This window comes from Larus michahellis, chromosome 8, assembly GCF_964199755.1.
Source record: "Larus michahellis chromosome 8, bLarMic1.1, whole genome shotgun sequence".
NCBI classification, from domain to species: Eukaryota; Metazoa; Chordata; class Aves; order Charadriiformes; family Laridae; genus Larus; species Larus michahellis.
This window is the reverse complement of record NC_133903.1, coordinates 45,542,708-45,556,040: the sequence shown is the minus strand read 5'-3', so window position 1 is coordinate 45,556,040 and position 13,333 is coordinate 45,542,708. Positions and strand designations below refer to the sequence as shown.

The window sequence follows — 13,333 nt, the reverse complement described above, 5'->3', positions numbered from 1 at the left end:
AAAAAACCAAACCCAGTAACTAACTCATTCCAAGCTGTTTTAGAACTGTCAAAGCTGATCTGACTCTCTTCACCAAAAGATCAAAATTTCTTGCTGCAATTAGCCATCCTCACACGGTAACACACGATGCATCAAAAAACTCCATATACTGCTGGATGACTCCTTTCTTCACAAATGTACCACATTTTTTCCCTTATAATTCACCTCCTAGGTCCCAAATCTGATCCTTCAGAGGAATTTTGCAACCCTTGAGAAAGGATGCTATATGCAAGGGACTTCTCCAGGAGTAAAGGAAGCAGTTGGATACATGTAAGAAGTCTGGTCTCACCTCCTCAGTCCCACATCCAAATGTCTGGCTTCATTTAACCTTTACAGTTGACGTTTCTCTCCTTTATCCATCCCACAAACAGCACAGGTGCTTAGCTGCCCTCTTATCCTCTCAGCTTGCAAAATGACTTAGATTTACTGATGCGGAGAGAAAAGGTTGAACTTTTCATTTGGAAATTAAATAGTGGACTCTCTGATGTAAATCTTAGTGGGTGGCTTAGTCCAGATGGATTGAAACTGTTCTCTTGCTACATTTTGAACAGCCTGAGCCTAAGAAGAGGCTATAACTGAACTTTATTTCATCTCAAATAACTGCAAGCCACCAGACTATGACGAGCAGTAAGAGCTCTTTGCTAGCAACTGATAGTGGGACGAACTAGGAGAAGGGCTGTAAAAATTTCATCCTGTTCTGAACAGTCATCCCTGTGTCCAGAGCACTGTTGAAGAAGCAGGGAACCGTTCACAGGAACAAAGGACTGAAAGGGATCTTTTCTTGGTCTTTTTGTCCAGAGTTAGAGGGTATTTATTACTCTATGTATATTCTATTCTTTCCCCACATGCCCATTACTAGCACACGGGAGAGAAAGGAGACCATGCTAAATGATATCTTCTCTATGCCTGAAATTCTTTTACTAATCCTTGTCTTTCTTCCACCTTCACTAAGAATTTGCTATTTGCTACCACGTTTCATGGTTGACTACAGTTCAGAGATGACATCAGTTACATTCCCTTTAATCAGTTATCTTACCAAGGGGAAAAAAAAAAAAGATTAGACTATGTTAAACCATTTTTTATAAACTTACACTGCAGTTTATCCCTCTTTTCCTATTTATCATTGTAATATTTTGTTACTCATGATTCAGAACCTGCTATAAAACTCTGCATTTTTTTCAAGTCAGACTAATGAGTCTGTAGCTCCCTAGAGCACGTCCCCCCTCTCTCCTACACACACACTCTCTCTCACTCTCCATTAGTACAGGTATTATGTTTGTTAATCTCCAGTCACCCAGAACACCTCCCTGACTTGACAGATTTATTACTAAGAGTTATGACTAGACCTGTGATTTCACATATCAGCACGTTTTTCAGGCATTCTGAGATGGCGATGATCCAGGTCCTGAGCGAAAGCAGGAAGTCCTAACTTTGACTGTGGCCGTTTCCACTCCTACGCCACTCTGCTTCTGCTCCCTTATTCAACATCATCATCCACGGCGAGACAGAAGCAAAGCATTCACAGCTTCTAGGGTGCACCTACAGGTGTTTAATCATTCCTGTGTCCTCACTCATGGAGGTTTACTGCTTCCGAAGACACTATGCTGCAGCATTGTTAGTTCCTCCCATCATGTGAAGTGTGGGTGCCGGGGAATGCTACACATGTATGACCAATAATACTTCTCTGAGCTACCTATGGGATGTATCTGGGAGCAGATCTAACCGTAGGTTTTACTCCCTCACCACCCAAGGGCATCACAAAAGAAGCACCTCTTAGAAACATCTAGATTTGGCACTTCAGGGCATGCTCTAGTGGCAGAGATTGTAGGTTGGTTGTTTGTGGTGGTTTGTGGGGTTTTTTTTGTCTTGGTTTTTTTGGGGTTTTTTTTGGTGTGTGTATGGTTGGACTCGACGATCTCAAAGGTCCTTTCCAACCATGAAGATTCTATGATTCTATGAAAAGAAGGTTCAAGTGGGATCATAGGAGAGAGCACGTTCCCAAACAGCTGTGGAAAATGGAATGCTTGAGGAGTGCCTTTACCCTTTGATGTGATCACAATTTATAACTAACGCTTATGTGCTCTTTGTTTTTTCCCCTTTATGTTAGTTAATACTTCCATACTAATAGATATTGTCACTAGTGTAGGTTTAACCTTTGCCTGCACAACATGTGAACTGATACAGACACTGAATATACAACAACAAAACTATGATGACAAAGACTCACCTGACAACAACATCATAGTCATCAATTTTTAACCCCAATGACTTATTTGCAAGTACTCCACCATTTCCCACAATAATACATCGCCGGCAGCTGAGACTGTGGAAAAAGAGAGGAAAGAGGTGATTTTTGTAACATAGCTTCAAACACACAGCGCTGCACGTATTTAGTTTGCATCTATCTCAGAACTACAAGAAACTTTTTGGAACATTAAGAATTAAGGGGAAGACAGAGATACACTCGATCCCCAGCTCACCCCATCATGATCATGCCCAGGCATTACATGTGACGAACTGCTTTCAACACCTCACACCACGTGTGGTCTAATGAGATGAGCTGTCAGGACAAGCAGCTCCTCTCCCCCCACATCCCTGGTACGATGGGCTTGAATCAAACCCATCTGTTTACTTAAACCTTCTCATTATTCATTTAGCACCGAAATAACAATAAACTAAAGGCTTAGTGAGGAGGTTCTCTCTCCAAGCAACTTTCTGAGTGCAGGCGGATCTTGCCAGGCTATCTGGGGTGTGCTCACCTTGCTGAGTGCAAAATTGCTGCAGTTATCGTGAGACTTCAGGAGACAGAAAAACACTAAATGGATAGAAAAAGGATCCACCACCCCTCCTGTCTAGTAGGAAACGTATATGGAGACACAATGGGTGAGTAAGGGGAAGGAAAATAACCTTAATTAACAAAGAAACAGGAAAGAGAAGGAAGAGAACAGTTTCTCGTGGAACCACTAGTCACGAGAACTCTCTGCAGCAGATGTTAAAAAGTGATTTCGTTTTGAAGAGAGAGAGAGGACTTCTTTCCAGCCATCTAATCCCAAACGCAGCTGGCTCTTCTGGCAATGTGCCTCCATCTCTGGTAGTTCACTGAAGGAATACGTGTCTGCAGAGCCTTTTTCGGAAAGGGTCCAAGGCAATCAGTTGTTTGGAGCAGATCTCTGGGCTAGGCGGCCTTTCTAGTCCCAGGCACAGTCGACCGGACTTTTCTAGGCTGTCCTCACTGTGATCAGACTAAAAGATCAGACTAAAGAGCCAGTATGAGGAAAGCTCTGCTTATGTGGGGTCTGTCTTTGCAGAGCGGGGCTGGAGTGCACTTCAAAGCCTCAGCCAAACCACTGAGGGTTACCCCGCTGACAGAGCCATTAGCTGGAGATATGCACAGAATTAGCAGCACCAAGAAATCCTCAGGAACGGCTTCCCCAGCCCAGATAAGTTGCGCCAGAGGTCCCAGCCTTTCCAAAAGAAAAAACCTCCTCAAGAAGACAGAGATATTAGCTTGCGTCCCTAAGGACAGAAGAATTGTGGATGCTTGTGATAATCAAAACAGGCAAAAGAGAAAGAGCTTTATAGACAACAGCACAGAAAACAAATGTTCTGGTGAAAAGGAGAAAGCAGAGGCAAGACCTAGTTCAGGCAGTACATAGTGGCAAGGAGGGAAGAGAAACTGTTAGCCCCAAATACACCCAACCCAGTGACAAAGATGGTAACAGCTTTGTCAAAACCTTTAAGGAAAAGTGCTGCAGGAGGAAAAGAAGATATAGTTCAGTTCTAGGCAGGAGAAGTTTCAGATGAAAATACGCTCTTTTGCTGATTATGACAAGAAAGTTTGACCTCCTAAACAACAGACTGCCAGGTGAAATACTGTAATTTCTCTACTCAGTTATCTCCTAGCTATGACTTTTCTTATTTTTATTTTTTGAAGAATGCCATGCAGAAATACAAAGGCTACAAGTTATAGATGCTCCTCTCTATCCCTTTCCCACTTACTGTTAGGACACTAGCTCTTACCAATTTTGAATACAGATGTGTTTGTTTCAGCCTCAAAAGCACTTAATCGCATGCTTCCCTTTTCTGCTAAATTAAAGCACCATCTACTGTCAGCAGTCCCTTCCACATCTGCATGTGATCCACTTACTGACAAACCACTGTATGTAAACATCTGCCTCTAGGTGGATAATCAGTCACGGGTCAGCCTGGTGAGCGTGAGCCGCTGCACATGAGATAAAAGAACCAGTTCCACCAGCCAAAGCTGTTCCAGCAGAGTCTCTTCATGGCCCGGTTCCCACACAGTACTTGTAGACTGATCAAAGCCCATTCTTAATTTTCTCTTGACCATACAAACTGGAGCAAGTGCATCACATCTCTCATGGTATGGCAGCTCTCCTAGATCTTGAGTCACGTTCGCAGCACCTCTCTGAACTGTTTTCAGCTTCTCCCCAGATCTCGGAAGCACTGACTCTGGAAGGCCAGCATGCGGAGCTAAAGCTGCTCAAAGCAGGGTCCCTTTTACACAGAAATTCTACGTATATCATTCCAATGGTCTTTTTATAGTCATTGGTTTGCAGAATATAATCCTCATCTTGTAAACACGATTTGTTGTCCCCTCTGAGATGCCTGACTCTTGATTTGGATCCAGTAAAGAATTGCTCAGAAAGGGCCCTATGAAAAGGTCTAGACTAATCCAGTCTCCTCTTATTCTATACTTCCGCAGCCTGTGGCTCTAGCAAATTTTCCTAGTGTAATTTTACATTTCCTCCAGATCGGCCTTAACCACTGTCAACACCTGCCAACAGGATTACACCAGATGTGTCAGTAAAGGATTAGTTCTCAACCCTGACCGTAACTTTTTAAAACTGTGTGATACATCCCATTCCTAAAAAGGATGTGCCTACAATGGTGTTGTGTAGAATCAGAACATAATGCAGAATCAGAATGAGACAAATAACTAATGCCTCTCTCATGAAGGTCACCTTCACCAATCAAGCTTCTAGCTCATGTAAAAAAACCAAACACCTTCATCTACATGACAAGATTTAATTTCCACAAAACCCAAGATAACTGACATCAATTATGCTACCATCCTAGCTCTGTTCCAGATCTAACTTTCCAAGATTTTTCCTGCAAAACCAAGCTAATCAACTTACAGCCACCTCTCTGTCATCTCCTGTACTTCTCCAGGAATGGCACAACATTTGCTGTTCTATCCAACATTCCAAGAAGGGTTAAAAACCAAACAGTAATAACAAAAAGAATTCTTTATTTAATTCTTTAAATACTCTTCAGTGCTTACTGATTTAAAAAGACATATAATTGTCATTTAACATTCTCACAGTTACTAATAAAAATACAGAAAGTACTTCATTGTTGCTCTAAAATGGGACAACATCATTCTATCTTTACCCAAATAAATTAAACAAACACTTAACTGAATGGTTCTGCCTTTACTCATCATAACTGATTGGTTAAATCATCTTTGCCCTTCTTCATGTATGAACACTCTCATACCCTGGTGGTCTTGACATATTTAAATGTGGACTCCTTTTTCCTCTGCAGATCAGATTTTTAATTAGCATCTTTTGGACACCAAGATCTAATTTTTGATCTTCTAGCAGCTTTTTCTTAAATTTCCTTCAAAAGTACTCTGCCCACTCTCATCGCAAAGCTGGAAGGTTCTGTTGCACACTCGGGTGCAGACTGCTTTCTTCAGGTGCACATGGTGAAGACATGGTGAGTCTTGGACCTTGCCTGGGTTCTGCACATCAGGCATGTACATCAAGTCTGGGCAGCCCAGATCATTTTGATCGAGTCAGACAGAAAGGCGAGCTAGCTTGGTCTCACCAGCTTCAGCAGTCACCCTGTGGGACAGTGAGAAGATTGCAGGACCACGCTGATGGCACTGTGAAAGGGAAGCAATCGTCACGGATGTCAGGCACCTGACCTCACATCCCAACAAGAAGTTTGGACACTTGGCACCAGCGTAGCTGGGCTCCTTCACAGCTAGCACGGACTGATGGTGCCTGAGCATGGAAAACCTGCAAAGTCACTGCTGGCTCCAGGCAAGTTTCTGGCTGAAGAAACACACCGGGCAGGCAGCATCAGTTACAGCTCAATTGTTTCTCCACTAAGAGGTGTGCAAACACCTTTTTGTTTGTTTACATAGTATGTCAAAGCTGTATTTCTTTTCCAGAAGAGCTCAAGGACTGAACACATCAGACACAGCCCAGGTTCGTTTGCTACCCGGGTGGTATGAAGGAGGGTCACGGACTTTTCACACTAGAAAGACTTTCCCTAAAGCCCCAAGCTGGGAGCTGCAGCCAGATGTACAGCCTCTGACATAAGATGCTCAGAGGCTGAGTTCATCTACACCAAAACTGGGATTCACACAGATTTTCTTGAACAATATAGCACTGTAAACATATGCATGCATTGTGGCAATTGCTACTTCCTCTTTCTCTCTTATCAAAGCACTTTAGAGATTTGTCAGGGGAGAAAAACCACAAAGCCTTCCTTTACGCAACTTTGGAACTAAAGGCTTTGAGGAAAGATATAACAGAATGATTAAAAAACCACATCTTTAGGGTAACTGATGCTTAGGGAGGCTTAGCATATTCTGGTTTGATCTGGCTGCTGCTACTTAAACTGGTGCTATCAGCCTAAGCCAGAAGGACACACACATCTCTTCTGCTCTATCAAGTTCCTTCCTCACTTGTTAGTTATATACTGTGTTAGTAAAGACTCCTCTTGGTTATAAACTCACTCTCAGTTTTTCTTTATTACCACCTGGAGGCAATACAAAAGGGTCAGTCAGGCTTTTATATATATGTCTTTTCATAGGAAATTTGCAGGTCACCACCGCAGAATTTTAACCCAAAAATCCACCACAGTGCAGCCAGCAGAAGAGCCATAGAGCAAGAAACTAAGCCCTGATCAATTTGCAGAATGAAGGGCAGGCCACCGGAGGAGCCACTAAAACAAGCCGTGAAAATGCCAGGGATGCCAGGCCTGGAAAAGCCAACAGAGGGCAAGAGAGGTCTCAAGTGTCAAAGACGAGGCCCACCAACATCCGTGTTGGGAAGAAAGATATGGCAGCACTGAAGGAAGATGACACTAATTCTAAAATCCCCTGGATCTCCAGTCTTCTCCAGAAAAGCTCAGAGATGAGTTGCAACTACCCTCACAAACACAACGGCAGCTTTACCTACCTCCTGCCCTGGAGCAGAAGCAGGTTACTATAAGCATTTCAACACAAAGGTGCCATAATAAGGAGTCATGAAGAAAACTAAGAAAGCACGACATCACTTATACTATGTTACAGGCGTGAACTATAGCATTTGTTCACATGCCCTCCAGCTGCTGCTAGTTATTAACACAACTCTACTCACAATGGCGGGATTAGTTGGAGTGAGTTGGCAAAGCTGCTCTGGGATGATGAAAGGTGTACTCGTACCCGGAAGGATCGAGTTTGCCTCATTTCAGCACCATGTCGGTACATTGTGTTAGAAAAGGTGCATCAGGATGCCCTTTTGGCACAGGGATAATCAAACAAACAAGTTCACTTCCAGGGCTTGTGGGAGGCGAGCGAAGGTAACATCTCAAGGGGTAGCTTTGTGAAGGCAGACAGAAATGGAGAAGCTTGGGCGGGGACAAGACCAAAGGCTCGGTGTAGATCCCCCACCATACAACTCTAATCCCCTCTTTCCTTCCTATGCTCTCACGCACTGCTCTGACCTCACCTCTCCTGCCTCTCCCACCCTTCCCCTGGGAAAGCTGCATTCATTTCAGCGTGTGGTTACATGAACACTTGCTTCAATAGCCTCGGCAGCGCTCACCCTCCCCACCCATCCCCAGCCCTCTCTGCCTCTCGTCCTGCCATTGCAGCACTGTGCCAACGTAACTCTTCAGTGGGAGGCGAGCTCTGTAAATGAGGTCACTGGAATGACCCGAGTTAAGAGAAAAAACTTTTAAACTGGAATTGTTTCAGTGACCCACTTTAAAGGCCCTCTTCAAATAGCAGCAGCACAAGGAGAGGCAAGGGAGCTACAGTCTGAGAGCAGGCAGCAGCAGCCGCAAAGATAGCTTCGTAAATTTGCCTTGCCAACAGAGAAAACGTTGATGCAACTCCATCCTAAAAAGAAGGTGAACCTGGAGTTTTTCCCTACTGCTAGAATCAGCCTACTAGACTTCAGAGAGCCTCCAAGTGGAAGGGTTCACAACATCTCCTAGTCTGGCCCCTCGTACCTCACAGACTTTAGCTGTGCCTCTTACCTAACTCTTTCACAATATGGCATTTTTTCAGCCCTTAAGTCAGATCCTCTCCAGTTGCTCTGAGGAGGTGAGCAAAGGGGGGTGGTCTGGATTTTCTCCTTGACTAGTGAGCAGTAAGGGAGTGAGCTGAACCTCAAGGTCCTGGTGCCAGCACACTGGAGCTGCCAGAGAAACTGTTGGGCTCCGCTTTGAGCCTGAGACAAGATGAGAAAGTACCTAACCTTCCCTCATCAGTCTGCTCCATCAGCTTTTCTGGAATCCGAAATGGCAGACAGACGCTACTGCCAGCACTGTAATTCATTGACAATCACAGCTGGAGAACATTTTGGGAAGCATACCCAAGTCCTCATCCATGCCCTACTCACCAAGCAGGTTTCCAAGAGCAGCACTGAGGTAGCCTTAACACCTCCTACAGTACCCAAGCTCTCTCTTGTAATAGCCCTTCTGTTGCAACTCTATCCATCTACTGCTTTAGGCTCTCACTTTGTGATGTGCTATCCCAAGCCTTTCTTCTCCCTTTCTCCCACACCAGCTTCAATTTTTACCCTTTCTCTCCAAGACCTGCTCACTTGGAAAGGCTACGGGAGGCACCTGACCGTGAGGCATATGTACTACACAACCAACTCCATTGCTTTGCATTTACCACAGAAGTTCCCAGGAAAACAGTATTCTCCCAAGATACCTGTGTGTTTACAAGCATACACACCACCATACCTTGTTACTGCAATACTACAGAAATAAATTCTAGCTTGTTCATTAGGTCTCATTCATACTTGACATCTCAGGGACCTTACACACATTTCATGAAGGCCTCAGTGTTAGGTCTTTTCTACCTCTGCACCAAACGCATTAGGAAGAATGCAAAACCAAAGTGAGCAGCTCATGCTACAGTGGCTGTTTCACAACCTCCTAAGAAATTACTTTTTAAAAAAAAAACAAAACCCAAAGCACATTCCACTCCGCAAAAAACAGGTGAGCAGCAAGAGTCACAATTACATAAACCTTTCCTGCAAGAATCTTCTACCTGCCTTCTATGTCATTAACACTAATTTCCCATGAGCAACCTTCAGAAAGAGCCTATATGTGGATTTTTCAACAGAATAAAATCTTAACTCTCCAACCGGAGCTGAGATAAACCCCAGACGGGTGAGACTGAGTTGTGTGCAAAATCTCTAAGAAGGTCATTTGTAAAATGATTTTGCCTTCTGGACATCATTTCTCAAATTAATCCAAACTCTGAAGGCTAACCCTATCTGGCATTGCTGTGAGGCAAGGCAAACTTCAAAGCAACTTAAATTAGCACACAGATTGCAAAAAAACCCCTAAGAATAAACTTTCACAAAGAGAGTAACTCCCAACTCTAACTACAGCAGGCAAGATCTATAACCAATGTGAGAGATGTGGAAGAAAGGCTGGAAAAGCTTATGAACTTTGTCATGGAAAAGTGGGCAGGAGAGGAGCTGGGCCAGGAAATAAACCCAATGTGTTTAGAAAGCAAGAACTGTGCTGTTAGCCTGGGTTCAACACAGCACCACTGCTTGGAAAGGAATAGTACCAGGACTTTGAGAAGAGATCACATCCTAGTAAAAAACTCTGACAGCTTCTGAAAGAAACCACCTCTAAACTAACTCTGGCACTAAACTGAAACTGCAGGGCAAAGGGAAGAAATGTCAGAAAAGGATAGGAAAGACTAAAAGACTGTCATTGGGAAGCTGATCGTAAACATGCCAGTGAGTTTCAGAAGCAACCTCTACAATAGGACTAAAGAATCAAAGGAGCTTCTTCTAAAGGCATCAATTCAAACACCACAGGACCCAGGAGACTGATATCGCATCCTGGCACAGGCTTGGCCAGCACAATCACACACTCCTGCTTTAAGAGGGAGGTATCAGTGAAACATTGTTAAAACAAGCCAGTCCCTTCTTTCACTCTAAGTTTGTTGTGATCCTGTTGCTTCGTCAGAAAGGCTGAAAAAGAATAACGTATTTAATGAAAACCTGCTATTTAACTTATTTGAAAAAGGGGCAAGAGGGTGTATTGTGACACCATATGAAACAAAAGATTAGGAAATAGTCAAAAGGTAAATGCTTTTTTCTACTTTTGTTTGCCTTAGAGGTCTCCAGAGTTTGCAGATTTACTGGAAAGAGGACTCAGTTTCCAGCTCCTGATCTGCCTCCAAAGCACAGCCAAATTTATTGGCAATAATTTCTGGCAAAAATATCTAGCAACATTTATTTAGGACATGTGGAAAATAATCACTTCTACTCCTTCTATTCTAAAAGGTCTCATCTTACCTGTCAAGAGCTGGAGTTAGACGGTAATCTTTGGTTGCTGACAGGATGGCTTTGATCAGATTATCTGTGGAGAAAGGAACAAGACATTAGGAGCAAGTTCTCACTTCTAATGGAAATGAAAACCAAAGTGATGTAAAGCATCTGAAGCAGTTACTTGGAGGAACTGAAATAAGGTTCACATTAGGAATAAACACTTTAACTTGCATATTCCTATTTTCTCTGGACTATGACCTTCACACACTGGCTGCAAAGACATGTTATATGCCAAATTCTGATGCAGCGTCCATCCAAATGCCTGGCACAGAGAGTGTGACAGTGAACAAACGCAGCACAGTTTAAGGCAGTGGTTTTATGCAGCTGAGCAGAGAACTGGATGCAGGAACAGTAACAGGTTAAAACTGATGCTTTTTATTTTCCTGGGTTACTTTAAGTTTAGGTTTAGTTCCTCAGTCTGACGTTCTTCATGGTAGAATCCAATTAAACCATCACAGCTGCTTAAAGAAATGCCCATGGAACCACAACCTACACTGATACCCAGTGAACGCCGCAGCAACCAGATGGTATAAGTTACGCAAGTGTAGACACACACACAAATTAAATACAAATTGTAAATTAAATACAAATTCTACAAATGGTAGAAGCACAATGATTACACATAAATAATTCTACAAACTACGAACATTCGCTTCCTCAATTTTGTCCTTTGTCCCTAATTTTTCCACTCTCTCCTCCATAAAGGTCCAAACTTCTTTACCATGGCCCATCCAGGGCCAAGAAGCAGCAGTGCTTTGGCTAGTTTTGATTTACAAATGAACAAATAACTTCAGAGTGGCTGTACTGGGTCGGACAAAAAGTCCATCTGTCTCCAAATCCCGACTCTAACTGTGGCCTTAAGCAGATGCCTCAGAGCAGCATAAGAACAAAGCAAACATACATAATATTTCCCTGAAATTCTCTACTACCACTTAATTATTTTCAAATTTCATGTGTCAGGTATAGCCTCTATCTATCTGGTGACCCTCAGTGATTTCTCTTGCATGACCTCAGAATCCTCCTGGATCCATATGGACTTTCAATCACTTCCCTTTCCTGATTCTGGCTTCTCTGAGCTTCAATTATACTGGAAAAGATTGTGAACAATTACTCCCCTCCACTTTCCTTGGGAGATTATAAAAATCTATCATATGGTTCCCTAAAATATATTGGTCAACTAGTTCAAAAGTTCTTAGGAAAAAACAGTCAAAAGGAATAGGTAAGTAATTTCTTTATAAAAGTTCAAAAATTACACAGGAACATTAAGACGACTGACACCAAGTGATTGTTTACAGGGAACTTAAACAGTTTTCCTCGCAGACACTACTTACTGTAATCACCACAGTTAGGGGAGTCCCTTTCAGATAAAGGGTTCTGTTCTTATTTAGTATATCCCTCTGCAGAAAGTACAGGACAAGGGTGTGGGACGAACACAGAAGCTCAAGGCAGCTTTGAACGTGACAAGCTGGTGAGATACACGAGGCAGACAAACAAAGCTGATAAACAGAAAACTCTGACGGTTACTTTTAGACTTGGGGAAGTTTTTGACGTGGCATAACTGACAGCCCCTGCCAACCATTACAAGCTGGGAACTGTGATTACTTTCAGAAGATCATATTTTGGAGTGGAATAAGGAAGGAGGCAATTTGTAGGGTAAAAACAACTTACTTTGCTAACAAAATAGTGGTTTTGTTTAATTTTCCTTCATCTGAAGAATTTCTTTTGACGCATTGGCAGCAGGCTCCCTCTCCAACAGGAATGCTATTTCCTTAAGTCTGCTGAAACAGCAGTAGGTTGTTGTGACCTCTAATGGAACCATGCCACAGTCCTCTCCTTGGCCTGTCTCATACATTGACTTTTACTGGACAGTATACATTACTGCGGTTGTTTTCCCACACTCTCAAAAAAGAGATCAAAGGATTACACGTCAAGGGCTGCAACCTCCCATCTACCAAGCTTTTCTTATGCCAGGTTTGCTCTACCACCCGCAAGTTCACACCCTGCATTACTTGCAGACCATCCGTTATACTATATTAAAAAGCACATTAAAGGAATACAGTTGACAAATGCACTCAAATAATTCTGTTTTTCTCATCTTGACAGCTAATTAGTAATGCCTTCATAGCAAATGCTCAGGAATGAAATACGACTACCTTAGGACTGGATATGGCAGCATTTGGGATGGGGATGCTCCCCATTCCCATTATCCAGAGAGAAAATGCAAACAAAACAAACAACGACATAGGACATTCAGTACAGATTATGAATGACCAAATGGGACATATCTCTTCAGAAGCCCCCACAGTCCAACAACACATGGCATCCAAGAGGTTTGGAAGTTCAGTAAATCACAGCGTTACCATTCAAAACTGCTGAATGAAGCTCAATAGAAGGCAAAGTACTTCATAACCTCGTAACAGGAATGCAGGTGGCAGTTTGTCTAGTCTAGCATCCTCACCAGAAGTCAGAAGCACTAACAGGAAAAGCTAATGACCTGGGCAGGGGAAAGGCACTAGATCTTTTTGACTGAGCTGGAACTCTACTGGAAGATGGACACTACACCGCTGCTGAGGTGGGCACTTGCATTTGGCACCTTGCACACTGGCACCAGGATAGAAGGACAAGACCTTCTTCAGAAGGAGCTTCTGTATCTTCTCGGGGCAAGGTTTGCAGGATCAGCAGATGCTGCT

The 13,333-nt window shown here is 43.1% G+C and overlaps 1 protein-coding gene across 15 annotated transcripts in view; it reads right to left on the bottom strand.

Moving 5' to 3' along the window:
* ST3GAL3 (ST3 beta-galactoside alpha-2,3-sialyltransferase 3) overlaps positions 1-13,333 on the bottom strand; it is a 194,032-nt gene that overhangs the window by 51,869 nt on the left and 128,830 nt on the right. For all 15 annotated transcript variants that reach the window (XM_074599488.1, XM_074599481.1, XM_074599487.1 and 12 more), the window contains 2 exons: positions 10,611-10,674; positions 2,267-2,362 (listed from right to left, as the gene is read on the bottom strand). In XM_074599488.1, coding sequence (XP_074455589.1) covers positions 2,267-2,362; positions 10,611-10,674 — 160 coding nt within the window. The remainder of the gene's footprint in view (positions 1-2,266; positions 2,363-10,610; positions 10,675-13,333) is intronic.